This window comes from Triturus cristatus, chromosome 7 (assembly GCF_964204655.1).
Source record: "Triturus cristatus chromosome 7, aTriCri1.1, whole genome shotgun sequence".
In the NCBI taxonomy this organism is placed as follows: domain Eukaryota; kingdom Metazoa; phylum Chordata; class Amphibia; order Caudata; family Salamandridae; genus Triturus; species Triturus cristatus.
The window spans coordinates 486,959,991-486,982,281 of record NC_140590.1 but is presented as its reverse complement, the minus strand read 5'-3'; the positions used below and the strand labels follow the sequence as shown (position 1 = coordinate 486,982,281).

The window sequence follows — 22,291 nt, the reverse complement described above, 5'->3', positions numbered from 1 at the left end:
ATTAAGAGGTGGCAATCAGGAATTAGTACTAAGACAAAGTCTATACATTTTGAACAGGAATAAACTAGGAAGCAGAACTGCATTATTGGATTTCATCACTATAGGATGGAGAAGTCGCCTTGGTACTTTCCAATTTATATTATGGGAGGCTAAATCCATCTGGATATCATGACCACAATGACGCTCACTCCAGGGAAAGTCTTAGGTTGCAACAAGAAGGACTAAAACATGATTAATCAACAGATTTTCTATTTATAGTATGTTTATTTGTGTGTTTATTTATCTACAGACTAAGTATAATCATTCTATAACACTAAGTGTTGGTCTCATATGCCATTCAAACTTTCCCCAAGATGCTCCACATCTTGCATATACTTATCTCACACTCTTTCCTTCTATTAATCTCATATATCCATACATCTTCATTTCCCATACAATCACCGTTAGAGTATACATGAGACATATATTGCTTTTAGGCATCTCAACTAATGATCTTAGCAATTTTATCCTAGTATCTACTAATACGATGGACCTTCCTTTTCTGTTTAAGATGGGGCTCCTCATCAATATACATTTCCATATCAATCATTCCTTATACTGAGACTGTAAGAGCGTGCACATAATGATTGGGGCCCAACTGAAATGAAATGCCACAGCTTCCAAGATAACCAAGCTAACATAAATCCCCACAACTGAAGCTTGCAAACAGGGCAGGAGTGGGGGCAGAGGACATCATGAAAGATTTCAAACTACCTGGAGGATGTCAGAATTTTTTCTAAACCCAGATAGAGACAGCCCACAGAGTGCTATTGAAAGTCAATAAGGTTTATGAAATTAAAACTCTGTTTCTGCTTAAGAAAAAGCCTTGAACACAGTGACCTTCTTCATTTGTTTGTTCATAATAATTCACCTCTACAGCAAAGAGTGAATAAGGCAGCTCTTTCACCGCGGAAAAACAGTGACAATTTCCATCATATTGATTCAGTTGTTATTATAGTCTGTGACAATCTAGCAACAAATATGTACAAAGAGTCAACTGCTAAAAATTGACATTTCTTGAGGCACACATAAATAAAAACATAAACTAGAATAAGATGGAAAAGCGGAACTGAGTGGTGCTTTGTTGATTAACCGCTCCACACCACTATTTGGAGAGCCTCCCCATTTAGCTAGCTCTTTGGACCAAGTCTGTGCAAATCTTACCGACCTCACTGATAATACAGGCACCCTTCCCCAGATTACTAGAACCCAACCAGCGACTACAGTTAAAGAAAAAAAGACAACAAAAGAAGAAAGAAAATAGAAACATTTCCAACAGGAGCTTATCATCGGCATCATGACAAGCTAGGATTAAGGATCGATGAACGTCTTAAACTGCTGTCATAAAGAAGCAAACCAAATACCTTGAGACAGCAAGCAGCCCTAATAGCCGATGATTTTGAACTTGGCAGGCCTACACTAAGAGAGCTGGGGACATTTTGGCTAAAGCTAAAGTTCAGGAGCAAAACATACTATTTAAAACCAGTACAGGCAAAGATGCCAAAAAAAAGAGTACGCACCACATATCTTGCAGCTTGTAATCAACAGTTACATCTGGTGGAATATAGCCTGACAAGAGCACTTGAAGCCTAGACTGTATTTTGTTCCTTTTCCTTTCATTGATTCATTTTTAGATCAGTCAACTCTAGATTGTAATTATGTCTTAAAATGTTTTTTCATGTAGTGAACCACAATGAGCGGATTCCTGACGAAGGCTTTGCCCAAACACGTTGTTTGTCACCCAGCTGCCAATAATTTGTCAATGTTTGTCATCCAACCGCCAATAACTTGTCAATAAGCTGCTAAGATTCCCTTCTTGGTATTAAGTACTGTAGATCTAATTAACATAATGTATCAAAATTAGATGTGATGTATTTACGCCATGTTATGAGCATACATTCAACCCCAATGTTATGAAAATATAGATTCATGTATTTTGATTAGGTCTATGGATGTTACAATTTGTGGTTATTTATTCTTCTTCATGTATTTTTGTACATTTTCCATATACTCTCATAAAAAAATATTGTGATTTTGATTATTTAAAAAAAACAAGAAACAAGAAATAAATTCTTTGATTTATCAAAAAATATTTTTATTGCTTCATTACTGATTGTATTTTCAATTTATACGATTTGCCCATGTCTAGAGTTGACTTGTTTTATAGATCAAATACACTGTGCCCGGTGTCCTTCCTTCTTTTGCTTCCAAGAATCTATGACTGCCAGCTGTTTCTATACTGCTGCACCAAGAGGGGTTACTATTCTAATATTTAATATCTCATTAAATATTAAAACTCCCAAAACTGGCAAGGCAGTCAGATGAGAGCTAGCATAAAAAAAAACAGATCTGAAATCCTGCTATTTCTTTTAATATCTTTATAAGTCCCTAATTATGACTACTCTCGATTTTTCTCAGACTCCACATTAGAACTGTGTAGTTATCACCAGCCTATCATCTTAACAATGGATTTTATCTGTATACTAGATCCTGAGTCCGATACCACTAATATCGCCTGTACTAGACGCATGAAAAATATGAGCAAAAGTATGTGTATTATGATAGATACTTCAGACTTGAGGACAGATGTACGATGCTTGCATTTTGCGACTCGCAAATTGCGTCACTTTGCAACTTCCAATTTGCGAGTTGAAAAATGCAATGTACAACAGTGTCCCAGACACTGTTAGCAATTTCCAATGGGATCGCAAATTACATGCCTCATCAATATTCATGAGGCAAGCGCAATTTGAGACCCCATTGGGTATGACTAGCATTCCCAGGGATGGTGGCCTGCTGGGGTCAGCAGAGCACCATGTCTGGGACTGCTTTTTACATAAAGCCGTTTTTTTTTTAATGCAGCCCATTTTCCTTAAAGGAAAACGGGCTGCATTTAAATGAGAAAAATGAAATTTTTCAGTTTAATTTTTTTAAGGGCAGGCAGTGGTCCCTGGGACCACTGCCTGCCCTTAAAAAAAACGACGTGTTTCAGCTATATGCCTTGTTCACGCATGAACAAGGCATATAGCTGAAACGCGTCGTTTTTTTACCCTGCCATTAAAACTATTTGCAGCATTTCGAGTGTCCGAGTTTCTTTCTGGATTGGAGAAGAGTTTTGGAATATATTACAAGGAGTATCGGTATCCTATCTCGGACCGCCCATGACAGCCTGACTCTTTTACCGATATTTGTGGATTTAGAATATATATATATATATATATATATATATATATATATATATATATATATATATATATATATATATATATATATATATATATATATCACAATCCTCTAGCAAATCCATCATCTCGGAAATCAGGTTCGCACCACAGCATATTGTTGAAATTTTAGTGCTTTATTGCAACCTCTACAGCATGACGTGTTTCACATGCGTTGACAGGACCCTAGACGTGATTAAATAGTCACTACCTAGGAGAACATTCCCTCCCCCCTGCTCTATGAAGCTCAACAACAGACTATATGTATAGTCTTTTCTTTAAGATCGAAGATGATAATGAATACCATACTTTAAAAAACGATTTGTAAATACAAGTAAATATTCAATGTTAGTTCTTCCATGGATTGCAGCAAAATTAATGATACACAGTGTATTGTACATAATCGGCAAGTGCCTTGAACCATGGTATTCATTACATTTGCTTTTAAAGCTATATACACAAGGAAAACATAGGGTTGTCACTAACCGGTATCTGTGTTGTTGAGCATGTGGAGCACATATCAGTGACTGTGCAAAAATTTACTAAATAAAGTGCAAGTGCCAAAAAGTGCTATGACAATAATAATACAACTATTATATAATAGTTGATACTACTGCCTGAAAATAAATACATAAATACTAATGGTCGGTCGTGCTGAGCCTGTGTCCTATTCCTGTATAATTAATACTTTTTATCATGTACACAAATGCACAGAAGCCGAACTTTGAAATTATCATCACGTAAATTCATGAATGTACAGTACAGAATCTGTAGAGAATCTGTAAATTGGGGAGCCAGAACAAAAATGATTACATAGTGCAAAATTAGCAGAATTCATAGTACAAATACGCAATAGTGCAATTGAGCAATGATAGAGGTCATAGATTGAACAGTACCAAAAATTCAAAGCAGTGGAAAGACGCTGTCATAAAATCCACATATAACATATTGTTAACTGGTAGTAATTGTCAACAATTAAGAGCCCCCTAAACACTTGGCAAAACCGATAATATCTGGTAAAACAAGGTAAAATTGGGACTAAAACCAGACTAAAATCCATCAAATAAAAATTATATGAATGAAATTTAGCAGTTCTATATTGGTTTTTAGATTGTTTTTTTAGAAAAGGAGACAGAGATAGATTCAATAACTACTAAGTATACATACGGAGGATAATAAATGCAAATTATTACAAAAAATTGTGTAAATCTTCCCCCGTATTCAAGCCATTTGGCATCTTGGTATCCAGTTGTAAAATATACTGAGTCTCCAATTGTCTTAGTTTCTTTTCTCTATTGCCTCCTCTTATTGACCTGGGTATTGCATCAATTACAAAATAGCTAAAGTCACTCAAGTTGTTATTATGTACATGTTTAAAGTGCCTAGCAACTGGGTAACTGGGGTCGGAATTTACTATTGCTCGAAGGTGTTGTAAAATACGAGTGTACACCTGCAGCTTAGTGATGCCTACTTAATGTAGATGGCATGAACATTCTAGTACGTATACCGCAAATTCAGTCTTACAAGTGAACATTCCATTGATTTTAGACGGATATGTCCAAAGGCGTCAGTATATTCCAGTTTATTAACCCCAAATTTGCAAGCTCCGCAAGAGCTGCACTTATAGAACCCATTCCTGTTTGAAAGCCAATGCCTAGATGTCAATACTTCAGGGCTGGTCTTGACTAGTACATCCCTCATGGACGGTGCCCTCCTAAAAGTGATAGAGGGTGTCTCAGGTAATATTGGGGCAAGAGTAATATCTGTTTTGAGTATTGACCAATTTTTATTAATAATACCTCTAACCTGCTTCTCATGGCGGATATATGTGGTTATTAATCTGACCACCTCTTCACTTTTCTGTTTGTTATCCTTTTTTACCATTGTAGAGGACACTGTATTCAAGTCTGTATTCATCAGTTCCATATCACTACTAGTATTCGTGGCTTTAAGTAATGCTGTTTGTAACTCCTTTGTTTTGTGTCCTCGTACTATAAATCTTTGTAATGAATCTGCTTGGCGCTGCTTAAGACCAGTATCTGAGTTACAAATTCTTTTAATCCTTAAAAACTCTCCACACGGGATGCTTTTTATCAGGTGTTGGGGTGGCAACTATTGGCATGCAGTATTGAGTTCCCTGCTGTGCTTTTTCTGTGGAGTTTTGTTTGAATATTCATATTGTTGATGTATAACTACACATCAAGGAACTCTACTCTCTCATTACTGATTGTGGCTGTGAATTCAAGATTCAGATCATTATTATTTATGTTGTTAACAAAGTCTAATGCAGATTCCTTTGTGCCTTGCCAAATTACACAAACGTCATCAATAAATCGCCACCATTTTACTACCTGGCTGTCGAATGCTACCTTATGGGTGTGCTTGAGGACATGCTCCTCCCACCAGCCCACATGTAAACACGCATAGCTGGGAGAGAAACATGCCCCCATAGCCACCCCTTGTAACTGCTAGTATACTTCCTTGTTGAACAGGAAGAAATTGTTCATTAAACACATCTCAATCATTCTCAACAACATGACATTATGTCTAAAAAATTGAATATTTCTCTTAGCTAGAAAGTATTTTACCGCATTTAACCTGTCTGTGTGATGTATACTAGTGTAAAGAGAACAAATGTCCATCACTATAAAATAATAGCCATCATTCAAGGTAACTTCCTGTATCTTGGTAAGGAAGTGGCCGGTATCTTTGATAAACAAAGGAAGATCTTCTACAAACTCGTGTAGAAAAAAATCCACGTATTTGGACATGGCCTCAAAGAGGCTTCTCTGAGCAGAAATGATTGGTCTTCCAGGTATCGGAGTCACCTTTTTGTGTATCTTTGGAATACAATACAGGGGTGGAGTAATCGGATAATCATTTCTGAGAAACTCATGTTCATGTGTACTCAACAGCCCGTCTCTCTTCCACTGGGCTAACTCTTTGATTACTAGATCTTTAATGGTTTTTAGTTCCTGGAATGAAGCTTTTCTATAGCATAACTGGTCATTTAGATGTCGTTCTGCTTTCTTCACATATGTGTCACGAGGCCAAAGAACAATGTTCCCTCCCTTATCTGCCTTATTCACAATTATATTGCCATTGCCTTTGATTTTTTTCATAAGTTTTGAATATTGTATCTCAGAGTAGCCTCTTCGTTTTTGTTGGCGCATCACATTAAGATTACGTTTTTTTAGATCTTCAATTACGACATCACTAAAAGTGTCCATTGCGTCTTTAGGCATAAGGGGAATGAAGGTAGAAGGAGGGCGAAAAGGACTGCTGGCTGCGCAAGTGCTAACAATTTCCATTTCATGCATTTCTTCTTGCGTATTTAAAATGGTGTTATCAATATTTTCAGCCAATGCATGCATAGATCTCAATGTGGCAATGTCGGAAGCTTGGAGGGATCTACTAGGTTAATTAGAGGCAATAATAGTCGTGGTTTCTCTTGAGCTTTGTTTAATTTGAAATGCTTTTTTAATTTTAATTTCTGTATGAATTTAAATACATCGATATGCGCTTGTACATATTTGAACCCATTGTTTGGACAGAAGGACAAACCTAATGATAGCAATTGTGTTTCAGCTTTATTTAAATCAATATCAGTGAGGTTAATTACAGTATTACCAGAGCATGGTGCCTCAGTTATTGTGGGATGGGTATTCCCAGACGTGGGACCCGTGCTCACTACGCCACTGGAGTCAAGCTATCCTGGCTGATGATGGCTGATAGCCAGAAACCGGTCCTAGGATGCTTGATTCCGGTCCAGGGAAGACATGGCTTGGCAGTTCGGGCTGGACTGTTCCCATGAGGCACAGGGTCAAGACTGATTTGCATATGGCCATGTCTGAACTGGGGTGCGTAGTGGGCAAAAGAACGATGGATTTAACCCAGATCTCTTGACTGGGGGAGAATGTCTGCATTGTCAGCATTCCGTCCATCATTTGTTTGTTGTATCAGTTATTGTGGGGGCCACTGTTTCCCTTTCCCTCTCTTGCCTCTATTGCTTCCTCTTCCATTTGCGCCTCTGTTTAAGGCGCTCATTGCGCCTGCATCGTTTTTCTTCTGCGGTGGTCTCGGTCGCAATGTATGGTGCCGATCTCCTATCATAAACCCCAACTCTTCCGATGGAGTAAAGTTGGTAGGTAGTTGTACCTGTTGCATAGAAGATCCATCAGCTTCTGAATCAGTGCTACTGGCTAACGAACTTAAATCTGAGTCCGATAAAACAGTGTGAATAGGATTAGCTACAGAGCTCTCCGAATGTTTTGGGACCAACGCTTGTCTCTTTACTGTGCCAGTCTCGTAGTCCCTCTTGTGGCGAACAAATTTGAATATTTTGCGTGTTAATATAACTTCCTCATGTTTATTGAGGCGCGCTTTAATTTCTTCTCTGCTCTTTTTGATCTGTTCATGTTGATCAGAGGCATCCAATTGCTGATTGATTATCTCAATTTCCTTTAAAATGTCTATTCTGTCAATTTCAGCGTATTTGATAAGTATTGAAACCATATTCATGGAAGCCTCCAAATTATTTGTTGTCCATTCTTTAAGCATATGGGGGTTGGAGTTATCAAAAGATGGCGCAATGAGTACCCGCAACCCCCGAGGGAGGTACTCTTCCTGCTTCTTTATATTTTTCTAAAGACTTTCTCTCCCACCACTTAGTCAGCTCAGTGCAAAGTAATTTTTCCAATTTTTTCAATAATGTCTTTACATCGCTGTTATTCCCCAAATTAGTGCCTTTCTCTGTAATTTTATCATTTATATCCGGTAAATTTAAGAACAAGGCATCAGCCACGGTCTCCCGGTCCCGTAGCTCGTCCGCTGTGGTTGCCATAACGACACGTTTGAATGCAATATTTCATTGTGTACACTGAGAGCTATGTTAAACGTGGGTTAGTATGCAGCTCTCAAAGCTTCCTGTATACAAGCTCCTCACCCTCAATGCCGATTACTGAGCTCACACGGTTTACCGCATACGGAGCCCGACTGGCTTGTGGCGACCTCCGACTCTTCGGGAACCGTCAGAACCCTTGGAACTCCGAAACGGTTACGCCGATTTACTGCTGCTCAAACTTCTCTCCATTCAACTGAAGGGAGCTGGCTCGGTAGTACTCCTTCCGGGTCAAAGCAAATTATCGCGGATGCGATGTCGACTGCAGCCGACCAGCCACTTTTGGAGGAGAGAGTCAGTTTTTTAAGCGAAGACAGCCGTACTCCGCTGAAATTGGATGAGGAAACGACAATCCTGAATCAAATCCATCATCTCGGAAATCAGGTTCGGATCACAGCGTATTGTTGAAATTTTAGTGCTTCATTGCAACCTCCACAGCATGACGAAGGAGTAAAGACACTCTGAAACGCGTCAGGCATAACGGCTTGTGAACTGCTGTTAATTGTATCGGTGTGTGAGGTTGGTGCATACCAATAAAGGCTCCTTCAAGAGCAGCTGTAGTCCGAGTGCTTCTCATACGTGGGGTACCTGAGCTTGATATTTACGCGCCGACCCCGGCCACGTAGAAGCACCACCCTTGAATTCATGGGGGCCACGCGGCCTGATATTTATCGGACCGGCATCGTGGGGCAGCAGCTAAGGATTGAGCACCTGAAGCACACCAAGGCTCATCGTGGGCTTCCAAACTACAGCATCCAATATCGCAAAAGCACAACAATGCCCACAATGCCCTGCAGAAACCAAGGTGGAGCGTTCCATCCAGGAAGTTTATCTATACATTTAAATAGTGGGAGTGGTGACCATTATGGTTTTTAATATCGCCGCAGCCTGCTTTTCCATTGACTCTGCATAACTGGGTGCAGCAAAATGTATGCAAACCTGTTCTCACCACAGGCCAGTGCCTTCGGTTCCCTACTCCTGGCATCGGTTCAAAGTTCACTGTAGTATACATGGGCCTCACGCAACTTGTCCCTCAGCGTTGGACCTTTCACTGCTGGTCTGGCCTCTAATCCATTGCTCCGGTTTGTCTGAGCCTGGGGGCTAGCCGGTGTATACCATACAAAAAGAGACGGTGAAGAGCAGGGCGAGCCTGGGCAGCACATTGTCTGCCCAGGCTCTACCTAAAAATGACTAATACCTGCCTCTCCAGCCATGCCTTTGGGGACCTTGAATATTCTGAACTGTCGCATTGACATGTACGAGAGATGCTTAGTAGTTGTTTTGGCAGCGATGAAAGGGGCGATGAGTGGTGCAAGCTGCAGTTGCCTTCTGGTCAGGGCCCTGGCACTTATTATTTTACAAATTAAGCACTGCTCTGCCCCAGCGCTGTAGGGGCATTGCTACTTTTGGAATTCTTACTAGTTAAAGGCCAGTTTGCCACTGTTTACGGCCGAGCCTGTGTGGCGCTAAAAATTAGAGAATCTGCCACCATTGACGGGAGTCAAGACTGTGCTGTGCCAAGGCTGCCCGGGGGGACCCTCCAACAGGGCAGCCGCCTTAGTGCCACAGGAAGGCACACCAGTCAGCGTACTAGTGCCCCCGGTCTAGTGACCAGGGGATCGGTCGGCCGCATCACTTCTGGCCGTGGGGGAGGGGGTCAAAGGTACAAATACCTTCCCCCGCCCACAAGGCAGCCTCTTGTCTGCTGCCCGTCTCGCTGTTTTGACCTCTACCCACAACCCCTGATGACGTTTCGTATCGCGGAGCTGCGGCTGTGCCTGAGCGCGGTGAGTCATCTCCTCCCCACCTCCCCCGGCCCGATCTCCCTACTTGGGTAGTATCTGGGCAAGGCGGCCTGGCCCTTTGGTGGTCTGTCATGGGGGGGGGTGTAGGGCAGAGCTCACGGAGCACAGTCAAGCTCTGCTGGTGCGGGCCAAGGCCCGGCCCCGCAGGGGGCTCTGTCGGGTTTCCCAGCATCCATTTTGGCTGCTCTCTCCGTGAAGTCTGAGTAGTTTCTTCAAAAGCCCTTTGTATTATAACCCCAAGTTGTACTTGCCCTGATCCTTTTGGGTATCTGGTAATCTGCTGCAGGAGATGCCTAGGATGCCACTTTCAGACACATCTATACCCTGTATAAATGTACGTGTTTTCCAAGAATGTAGAGTACTTATAAAAATGGCTAGTCCGAAGAGAAGCAAGTCAAAAGCAATTAAATAAAACAAATTCATCTTTCCTTTTAATGTGCAATTAAGGTTACCAGTCAAAACCTCAAAGGTCAAATAAGTAAGCACAGTGGATCTTGGGAAGAGTCTGAATCTGATAGTACCGGGAGGGGAGGTCTGGGCATCTCTCTGCGTCACAGGTGGTGGAGTTAGAGGCTCGCCCCCTCCGGGGTGGAAGGAGGCGAGGCAGGGCCCCTAGCCAGCAGCGTTGCCGGGAGGCCTCTGCCCACGCGGTAGAGGTGCCCATGGCTAGACTAGGTCTGTCTCCCGGAGGGCTGCGTAGCCCCCCCCCACTCATGGTTCCAAGAGCGGTGGGGGCCAAGGCCTGGCCTGTACCGCTCCATGCAGGGCTGGCGCTACGGAGTTCCTGTACCAACCCTGCGTTTCAGGGGGCAGCCCTATTCAGTCCAGGCGCGCAGGAGTCAAATGGGCCTGGGGTTTGGCCCCTGCTTGGTCTCAACAGGCCTACCGGGCCTATCACCACAGTGTTGGCAAGGGATCTCAGTGGGCGGGAGTTTCGGCGGCCGAGCGAGCTTGGTCTCCAAATCATTTTTCAAAGAGGCCAATGTAGTCGAGCAATGTTTAGCAGGCGGGTGCATGAGCCTCAGCAGCCTAACGGCTAGTCTGCCGACTTTGGTGCTGGAAACCAGGGTTCGAGCCTCGAGGTCGCGTCCACATCCTGTGATTCTGGGCAAATCATTTCATCTCCCCGTGCCTGAATGTGTAATGTAAATACGATGCTCATGTACAGCGCTCCAATACCTTTGGGTCGAATTTGCGCTATATAAAAGATGCAAAATGCGAGGGGTGCTTTTGATTTCTCCTTTGGTCCCAATGGCATGTTCAGAAGTAGACATTCACAAGTACGCCTCATAGGGCACAAGGATAAAGGATAATATGGAAACAGGCGAGATGAGCATCATGACCAGCAGAAAGACACAGAGATGCAATCATCCGGACTTTGCTATGCGACCTAGCGCACAGTGGACATTTGGTATAGCTGTTTCTCCTGATATGTAGAACCAACATTAGATTCCATATGCCGGATGTATGTGGTGAGAATGTAAATCCTTATCATGTAATATGTAGTGAAATGTCCCCTAACACATATATAAATGTAGTTCACGTTGACTCTGGAAAAAGTATGAAAAACGCTATACAGATGATACACCGAAGAGGCAAGGGGGATAACTGAGGGAGACTCAGCCCTCACATGTAGAGAGATGAGTGCTTCGCAGTGGGTCAGTTTAAATGTATATATTTTGTTGACATCATAATGCAAACTAAATCGCCTCTCACTCATCAAACATTTTGACAAATTGAGAAATAGAGATAACACAATTTGCAAAGGTGGGGAAGCTGGGATTTAAATAAATCTCTCTTGGTTACAAAGTATGTAACAATAAGCTACTTCCTTCCCACAAACCTAGAACCTTCGCCGGTCAATGTCCGTCTTAAAAAAAAAAACGGCAAATTCAACATGGGAATTTTTCAATACTTCTCCAAAATATCTCCGCATTTCAGAAGCCATGCTGTGCTGCTGGGCAAATCACTTAATTCCCGGGCATGAATGTGCAATGTAATGCAGTGCGCACGCTAGCGCGCCAATACCTTTCAGTGCTTCTAGGCAAATCAATTATTAACAGTGCCTCTGTGCAATATAATACGGTGCGTATGCTAATACCGTTCTGTGCTTCTGGACAAATCACTCATCTCCTGTGCCTTTGGGCAGTGTAATGCGGTGCGCACGCTAGCGCGCCAACACCGTTCCGTGATTCTGGACAAATCACTGAGCTCCTGTGCCTTTGTGCAGTGTAATGCGGTGCGCACGCTGGCACGCTAATACCGTTCTGTGCTTCTGGACAAATCCCTTATCTCCTGTGCCTTTGTGCAGTGTAATGCAGTGCGCACGCTAGCGCGCCAACACCATTCCATGCTTCTGGACAAATCACTTATCTCCTGTGCCTTTGTGCAGTGCAATGCGGTGCGCACGCTAGCGCGTCAACACCGTTCTGTGCTTCCGGACAAATCACTTATCTCCTGTGCCTTTGTGCAGTGTAATGCGGTGCGCACGATAGCGCGCCAACACCTTTCCGTGCTTCTGGAAAAATCACTTATCTCCTGTGCCTTTGTGCAGTTAATGCGGTGCGCACGCTAGTGCGCCAATACCGTTCGGTGCTTCTGGGCAATTCACTTATCTCCCGTGCCAGGTGCAATGTAAGGCGGTGCGCAGGCTTGCGCTCCAATACCGTTGGGCGAGTCGTGGCCAATAAATTAAAACGTGCATATCGGAGTTGCACTGGCTATGAGCAGAGGAGTGGTTGCTGTCAAGCAGGCTGGCCTCTGGCTGCCTGCAGCCCAGTCTGGTACGTCACAAACAGATTGTGGCGGAAGTAAGGCAGGGAAGAGGGGTGCTCTGGACAAGGGGGGCAATTATGATACCTGATTTTGTTTGCCGGGTGCATCAGTGGGTGGGACCTCAACCTTGCCACAGCATAATGGTGGTTCATACACTACCCAGGTGAACGAGATACGATGTATTGTGCAGTTTAAAGTTTAGGAGGACACGGCTCCCTCATATACAGACCGCCGGATTTCCCCCACTCAGCAGGCTGGTGGGGTGATTATGGAGGGAGCCAGAGGAAAGATTTGTTCACCTCATAGTCGGGCCCTGTGAACGGTTTGACCCAGTGGTGCATTGCCGAGGAGCTACAGGCATCCCGGGGGAGCCCAAGTGATTTGGCTGATAGGGGAATCACACATTCTTCAGGCACGTAGAGGACCATTCTATCGCCTGGTGCGGTCCAGAGGCCATTTTATGTGGCATTGATAGCCTCAAATGCTGAAAGAACGTTTCCCTTGCAGTTTTGTGCTTTAGGCAGCCAAGGTGGGTCCCCGGGACCAGTGCATCTGCAGCCCCGACTCGTGGGGTTGCCGGGCCTCAGTAGGGGAGGTCGATTGATTTTATTTCGTGCCGCAGTGGGGGACTTGATCTAGTTGTCGGGCCTTGGTTGCAGGGCCTCAGTAGGGGAGGTCGATTGATTGTATCTCGTGCTGCAGCAGGGGAATGGATCTGTTTTTTGGGGCCTTGGTTGCAATGTTTTGTTCCATTGGCAACTGAGGCTGAGTGGCCTTGGCTTGTTCTTATTTGGTGGTTTTGGGTCTCGGAGGAGCCCAAGAGCTAGGGGTGGGAGCGGCTAACTCTCGGTTGGCTATGCAACTGAGCTATAATGGTGGCTCGTTTCCCCTTATGCAAATAGAAGCACTGATTAGCCAATAGATGAGCTTTTTGTAGGTAGTGCTCCTTTTGGTAGTAAATATAGGGATGCAATGACATGTGCTCAGTATGTCTTGTAACTGGAGCTCATGTTTAACGTTTCAACACCTTTGCGTTCACATACATTTACATTTGTATAATTGAGATGTAATTCTTAATGCGCGTTAGATTAACGCTATGAATGGTGATCAGTCAGGCTTTTCAGTGAGCGGAACACCTAGTAAATGCGGTCTGTGCTGGTGACCGGTCTGTTGCCATAGTCATTGCCTGAACAAGCTGGGTAGCCCTGCAGATTAGTTTTAACTCTTAAACAATCCTTGAAGCTTGCGCAGGGCTCCCTCGGCTCGGTTGGTGTTGTTTATATTAGTTGGGTCCTCCTGGGACTCTTCACCGCTGTGTCCGGGACCAGGTGGAAAGTGTACACATCGCCTTCAGCACCTATCCTAAGCAAAGATTTAAGCTTAAGTGTTGAGGGTGATTTTATGTGCCCGGGTCCTTCAGAAGTGCTCCAGAAGGGTAGGATGACCCAGCGGCAAGGAGCAGCTAGGGTAGTTTACGTGTGCTTTATCGACTATGAAGAAAGTATGCATCGTGGGGCCCTGCTCACACTAAAGTGGGCAAAGATCACACAAACCATAGGTGCCGAGGTCTGGACCGATGCTAAAGGCCTTGGGGTCCCAGTTCACTTCTGAAACGGCTATGGCTTCAGATGCTGAATGGATGTCCGTTGTTATTTATTCGATCGTTAAACGATTCGTTTCTTGCGGTGTTAATCCGCGGGTGTAGAGTGTGAGGCTCCTGTTGTCTTTCCATTGTGTCTGTTTGATGCGGGATGGTTGTTATTTGGGCACAGCTGTGTGTTGGGTCTGTCCTCGTAATATTGGGGTTAGCCTGACTGTAATCTCCCTGTTTGTCACACATGGTTTTAATGCGGGGGGTGTCCCCAAGCCCTGTGCCCTAAAGCACATGGGTGGCATGGGTCTTCCTACAAGTAGATGGATTTGACCGAAGCCCCCACAGTTCACGTTCCTCACTGGGGCTCAACGTGGAAATTGAATGTCGGTTTACCGTCTTCAAAAGAATTCATGGCATGAGGCGCATATGAAACACAGAAGGGTGATAACCAGACAACTTTGAGTGACGCACTAATAGACCTTTACTGGGCAGTTGATGACCCCCAGTATAGGATCTACGGCCTGTTGGGGAATTACAGAGCACGTGTTGCTCTGATGTGCTGGGTGGACGGCAGCTGCTGTAACCCTTCCCTCGCTCTGGCCCCCGTTATTGGGCAGACAACAATAAAGAATTCTTCAGATTAGTTACACCAAACAGGTAGAGGTTATGAAGGGTTGGACAACTTGTCGACATGTTCTAGGCGCTGTGGTGACTTGTGGGCGGTTTATAGGTATGAAGCTGCCCCTTCCCATACCTGAGACTTAAACACGGCGCTCTTACAGAATGAAGACTTGGGGGTTTTATGTTTCTGCCTAGGAAATCATAAAATGCCCCAAGTACTTAGCCTTGCATAAGAGGAGAATTTTTCATGCAACGGCACCTTGTTAAAATTAGGATCCATGTAGAGCGAGCTACAGCGATATCTGACTATAGACTCATCCCCTTACTCAGGCTCATGGCTAGGTGCACGGGTAACATTTTGTTCCCTTATACAGTATTTATTTAGTGGTTAACAGGACTAAGGTGAGGACTCCTTTGGCTGTATTTCCATGCCTGAATGTACGTAGGGATGAAGTAACAGTGTCCCAAGTGCGCAACATGACATACTTATGTATAGGAAGTTTGTTAATAGGTTCATTTGGTCTAACAGTGGCAGGTAACGGGGGCGCCTTGTACAAGAAACTAACATGAGTGGCTCAACACTGTTGGTTAGAAGGGATTTGTCAAGCGCAGAACCCAAACTAATTAGCATTATACACAGGATGGAGACTATTTAAGCGATATGCATAATAGCTGTAATGTGATGCTAAAGGGATGGCATGCCAAGGGAGATTTCTTCCATATTTGGAACAACACGCCTAAGTAAGCGGAGGATGCCTGATGGATTAGTTAGACCTGCTATTAGTTTATTAAAAGCACCAGGTACTATGAGTGAGTGACATTTGTACTTAAATCATGGGTACTTCCAGGACACATGTAGTTCATTACACACACCCCTGGACAGGACTGCCCCCCCACCCCCTTGAGCTATTGGAAGTATAACACTAGATGGGTTGGCATGCTTTTGCAGGCAGACGTTGGTGGTTAGCTTGCACACATGGGTGTTCTGCTGAGTGGGGGCAGGTTAGCATGCTTCATCTTGTCTTCTCTGTCAGAGCCAGCAGACCCCAATGGGGACAACACGCTCAAATACACGTCACGTTGGAGGTAGGTCCAGGATGAAAGGTTGTGCTGAGTGAGGCTCTAATCCAAAGCGATTGTGGTATCTTTCCAAGGGGCACATCTGGTTGGGCAGTATGACATTTTAAAGTACAACCAGGGATCCCCCTCCTTTATGTCAGATCCTGCTTATTTGTTGTTCCTGCAGAGTTTGGGGCAGGTTAGCTGGCCCAAACTGGTGGGTTTGATGTTTGGTCGGGTCAATTGACCGAGTACCGCCATTTTCGCTGGGTATATCTTGGCAGGTAGGAATACCAGGCAAGATTTTAGCAAAGACGCAAAGGCAGGTAGCAGTACTTATGGGGTATGTGATGTATTTCTCACTGGCAGGCCGCCAGGCAGGGGGACCATGTACCTAGGTCACTTACATCAGCCAGTGATGCCCAGTGGAACCATGTGGGGGGACTGCACAGATCAGGATACTGCACAGGTTAGATGCCGGCGAATTGTGGCAGCACTACTGCAGACGGCATAGTAAACCTATACTGATTCACATTTGGGGTATGGTGGTGGTCGAACCTCTTTTCTCTGGATCACTCCCTACTTAGTTTAGCGGTGCTATTTGTACCATCATTAGCACCAGCAGCGGCTCACAGGGGTAGCATTTTAAGCTTCTTTTTATTTCACCTGGGATGGGAGCTGGCAATGTCATAAAGCTTTGCAGCCAGAAACTGATTAGGACAAGACGTACCTGTGATGGTGCATCGGGCACTAAGCTGTAGAACCAGCTAGGTTTCAACATAATCCTGTTATACCACCAGTGATAAACGTAGGGCCGTGGGTGACACACAAATAGGCACTTTCTGTCAGCTGGTGCGGGTGTGTGCCATTCCCAAGAGAGGACGGGTTACCTTGTTAGTGCTGATATGGAGGGGATGGAGCACTTATACGGACAACTACCAGAGCACATTTTGTAGTCATAGTGAAGGTTATATTGATTATATTGGCATGTTACCAGTTGCTTCAGTTAAGCCAAGTTACCTTGGGAGTTGTCAGCGAACAGTCGGACTGCAACGTTGGTGGTTAGCCGGTTGGCGGGCCTTTTTAGATATGTGTTCTAGCTCAGGCATGTCCAAGTATGGGTTATGGTGCCTGAAGTCTGCCCTGTGATGCAAGTTCACAGGCAGGTGGAACGTCAGAACGGAAAGGGGCTTGGGTTCGACCGCTGGTCACAGGTTCAGATCCTGGTCGGTCCACATAGCAGTTCAGCTTTTCGAGGTTGTTGAAACAAGTGCCATTGAGTAGAGTAAAAGGAACATGTGCAATTTCTCCCGCACTATAGCCTTGGCTGGCAGCTATGCAGGTTTTGGAAGTTGTCATCCAACTACGGCGATATGGTCCATAAGATTGGGGAAACCCCTGGGTTAAACACAATGGGCTACAAAGTATTAGAGAACACTTGGCACCCCCAGTGTTAAAAAAAAAGAAAGAAAAAAAAAAGAGGTATTTATACTTTGGTTCCCCTCTGGTTCGCACTGTCCTGTCTGCTCCCTGGTATATTAGCAGAAGTTTGGGAGGGCAAGGCATCGCCTAGGGTGGTGACTGACGGAATGCGATGTACATACTCCGACTAGCGCTAGACACAGATAACTGAGTGAAAGAGGAAGTAAGGCGGGCTTGTTAACTCTTCTTCCACCCGCATTGGCACTTCCTGGCAGGAGTGGCTTGTCAAAGGTATTGCTCTTCAGCCAGGCAATGTTAACATTGAACCAACACCTAACTATTGGTTTTAGGTCATATCAGTCTAAAATCCACGGGGAGTTTAGAAAGGATGGGGGCACCTGTCCAGAAGGGGCATGCTGGCCTCCGGTCCTGTATGGGCTAAGACTTGTTTTGGCTGGACCTGGGAGAGGCCCGGTAATCAGCAGGATGTAGGTAAAGATGCCTACCTTGGTGGGGGGCCCTGGTTGTGACGGTGGCCACCCCCAGAGCTGTGGAGGAGTTACAGGGCGATCCAGAGTCTGCAAGGTACAGAAGGGTACTACATGCAGCAGCACAGTAAGGGTGCTAAGCCAAGGATACCCAGGGATGTCTTAGCTTGTCCCCTGGAAGTACGACGGCGCCCCGTTAGTCCTACGGACGGTTGTGGGCCTGAGCAACCGGGGCGGTCCGGAACGCTCCGCCCCCCCCTTCTGTGGGGCGTGAGTAAGTGCGTGGACTGACGGTCCACTAATGGGAGGGGTGGCCCCTCCCAAAACTGGTAACCACCGATTGGTGATAGCCACGGTGTAATTTGACTCATCAGGCGGGCAGGCGGCATAGGGGCGGGCCTGCCCTCAGATCTCCCGTAATATAACCCATCATGTTGGCATATTTGTTATGCAAATAAACCTGCAGCAATTTTCTCCACTAACAAGGTGTCGTGTGGTTTATTTATGTATGTTGCTGTATGAGAACTGAGTGTTGCCGATATTGGCACTATGCTAGTCGCCTCACTCTCTACCCACCTCCCTTCCCTCCTATCACGTTTATTGTATGCAGACCCTGTGACATTATTCATGCCAAGGCACGATCATAGATGGTACGATAAGGAGGAAGTAAGAGACGGGTGCTCATAGTTTGGATTGTGTGCTGCAAAGCATGCTGGGTACTCGGAAACAAGCTGGCACCAGGCCAGCTTTCATGCAGCCGCTCCCTCCCCTTCAGTAGCCACCGCTTTGAGCCCGCGTGAGGAAATCTTACATGCACGCATTTTCGGAGAATTTTCATTTTCTGACCAGTGAAAGTCAGCAACAGAATGCGGATGAGCTGAGTAACTAAAACGAACACAGAGTAAATGAACATAGAAACAGGGGTGACACGAGGACAGTAAAATCTATGCTGTCAGTCTAGTTTACCCTTTATAGGAAGGGAGATATATTTTATTAAACCATAACCAGATTGAATAGTACACATTGAAAAACGATTTGTATAAATGCAGATCGTTGGGTGTTCAAGAGATCTACACTGTAAGGAACATGCAGGTGTCTCCATCAAAACTAGGAAGAAGTTGTGACTCTCTTGCAAAACTGCGGACATTTGTCTGGGCTATTGGGAAATGCACAAAGTTCTGAAATGCTGATGCCTCCGAAATGTCAGCAGGTTCAGTCACGTGTAGCTCACATGTGACTAAATCCGAACGAAGCCCTACTAGCCTTTCAGTGAACTGGCCTCCAGGAGTGAGGGCGGAAGGACTTACTTCACATGGGGCACCACAGTCCAGTGCAGAGTTCTCATCTACAAACCTTTACAGTGTGAAACTTCCGTCTGATTAGGTCAGTCGAGGAGAATCCGGACTGCAACTTCCAGCATGCACTGCGTTTGTTCCATGAATAGCCAAGACGGGAACATAGGGCTTCAGGTGCTATGGCGTCACCTGGTAGTGCTACCTGTCGGAATACTTGCTCCCTCCCCTTCATGTCAAGGTCACCTTACATGAACCTCGCTCCAACAGAGTCACTTGAACACCAACACATTAAATCTCTCTGGCATCCCGCTCAACACTCATTCTCCAATCAGAACAGACAGAACAGCCTTTAAATGGACACATGAGGGCTGGCTGAGGTCCAGAGGCTCCTGTCACAGACCCTGGCACGTACCTGGCGCCTTGAGCTCCTCTGCGATGAAAGACAGCAGCTCCCTGTAGATGGTGCAGTAGGGCAGAGGCCAGGTGAGGAAGCTGTGGTAGGTTTCTGAGGCCTGCTGCAGGAGGTGCGGTGCCGGCGAAAAGTACGGTGTCTAGAGAGGAAGAAAGAAATACCACCGACAAACTCAGGTTAATTACTATCTAACATGGCATAGATGTCCACTGTAGCACCAACACACCGCTCTGATGGGCACATGGGTCTATGAACACTGGGCTTCTGTTGAATACAAAGCACGACAGTGGCAATGGCATTATTTTAACCCAGGGAATTCAGATCTAAAGGATGGAGGGATGGAACAATAGGAGGAAGTAAATCCTGGTACCTCTGAATGAACCGTACCCTATTTGTCACATTTGTTATGAAGACAAAGAGGGTCCATGGTGGAACAAGATTAAAGAGAAGGGTGGATGACAGTGGAATACTCAGGTTGGGGAAGAGAAATAACACTGGCATACCAGCAGGAGGACTCATTCCATGCAGCATGAAATGGGCATGTGGCACCTTTTATGAAAGAGTAGCCCAGGGAGCCAGAAGTGGCCCTCATGACATTTCACAATGAAGAGAATGCCCCAGAGAAAGAATTCACGACATGACACTATGAAGGGAACCTCTAGGATTAAGAGTCAGACATTTGGTATCTCACAATGTGGAGAACTCTTTGGAGCGGGAGGACACAGGGCGTCTCAGAATATTTTTTTTAAACTTCACGATTCGAGATCATATGACATATTGGTATGAAGAGGGTACCTTGGAACAAGGGGAGGTCACGTAACCTCTCAGTGTGAAGAGAACCTCTCGGAGGAAGTGGTGGTCACAGGGCTTGTGGAAATTAAGGGAACCCTTCGAAGAACAAGGAGCACACTCGCTATCCCATAATGAAGAAAAGGTTTTGGGGCAAGAGGACAAATGGCATCTTTGAGTAAAGTGAATCCCCTCAGAACAAAAGGAGGGCACACGGGCATCTCAGTGTGAAGAGGAGGCCATGAGCGAGAAGGAAAAGGAAGTGAGAGCAACTCTTTAACAAAGAGAACCACTCACAGCTAAAGGATGGCACATGCATCTCACAATGAGGAGCGCTCCTTGTAGCAAGAGGAGGTCAAACGGCACCTCCAGAGGAAGAACTGGGGGTGGGATTAATGAAATACCAAAATGAAGAGCCTATCTACGAGGCAAGAGGCGGGCACATGATATCTGAGAATGAAGAAGACCCCTTGAAGCAAGATGAGGACACATGACATTTCGGTATACAGAGAACCCCTCGGGGCAGAAGGAGCACACATGGTGTCTCACAACGAAGATAACTTCTTGGAGCTAAAGAACACATGGAATCACATAATGACTAGAACCCATCCAGCAAGAGAACATATATCATTTCAGAATAAAAAGATGGTTAGAAGAAGAAGTGGTCACATGGCACTCATAATGGAGAGGACTCCTTGTAGCAAGTCAAATGTCATTTCAGAATGTCTCAGAGAAAGAGGTGGTTACGTAAACCCTGAGAATTAAGAAAACTCGTCAGAGTAAGAGAAGGAAACAGGGGATATCTTAATGGAAGGAACTCCTTGAGCAAGAGGACATGTGATATCACAGAATGAAGAGAACCCCTCAGATAAAGAAGACTCGTGGCATCTGACAGCGAGGAGAGCCTGTCAGAGCACGTGGCGGTCACATGACATCTTAGTATGAGGTGGACACATGGCACCTTAAAAGGAGGACTCACCGGGTTGTGGGACACATGGCATCATGGAACAAGAGATGGGACACAAGTCTCCTCATAATGATAAGCACCTCTGAGAGGAACACAACACCTGCCTTCTCCTGAAGAAGGCCCTACCCTCGCCCCGATCACTCGGGTGTGAGAGGAGGGACATTAGCATTGTATAATGAAGAAGACACTAGAAGCAAAAAGGGCAACTGGCATGCTCTTATGAAGACCATTACGAAGCCAACAAAAGAGACCCTAACATCTCATTATAAGAACCATTCAAGAGGGTACATGCACACTCAGAGTGAAGACCACCATGGAAGCAAGAAGAGGAGCTCTGGAATCTAAGAATGAAGATCAGACAAGGGTGCAGGACATGTGGCATCTTAGAATGAAAACCGTCTATGTGCGGCAGTGGATGGGCATGTAATGTCTCAGAATGACGGTCACTGATCGAGAGAAGGCAAGACGCGTGTGTCTTGTATGAAGACTACTTATCAGAAGAAAAGGAGGGACTTACTTTATGACATCCCAAAATAAAAACCACTGTGGGGGGCAGAGGATGGACGCTGAATGCCTCAGAATGAAGATCACACGTCGGGGAGAGGATGGGTACTGACATCAAAAACAAAGGGTTGGATGCAGGATGTGCATACATCATCTTATAAAATAAAATAATGATGCAGAAAGGGGGGGCACCAGGCCTCTCTTCATTATGTCCATTGCTGGGGAAGCGGCGGGGCCCAAAGCTTCACATAATGAGGAGCGCCTAGGACGGAAAGTGGATCAGTACTCTTCTTCTTCAAATCCAACTATAAGACACTCATCCAGACATGGGAGGAACATGAGGTTCCTACAGTGAATGTTGGGTTATGTCTGAAGCAGAAAGAACAGCCCCCTGCCACCA

The 22,291-nt window shown here is 45.1% G+C and overlaps 1 protein-coding gene across 5 annotated transcripts in view; it reads right to left on the bottom strand.

The window, feature by feature from the left end:
* Positions 1-22,291, bottom strand: part of PIK3R5 (phosphoinositide-3-kinase regulatory subunit 5) — a 287,692-nt gene that overhangs the window by 114,993 nt on the left and 150,408 nt on the right. For all 5 annotated transcript variants that reach the window (XR_014966525.1, XM_085616833.1, XM_085616832.1 and 2 more), the window contains exon 5: positions 19,632-19,770. Coding sequence is in view for 4 of the 5 variants with exons in the window: in XM_085616833.1 (XP_085472959.1) it covers positions 19,632-19,770 (139 nt within the window). In the remaining variant the exon portion in view is untranslated. The remainder of the gene's footprint in view (positions 1-19,631; positions 19,771-22,291) is intronic.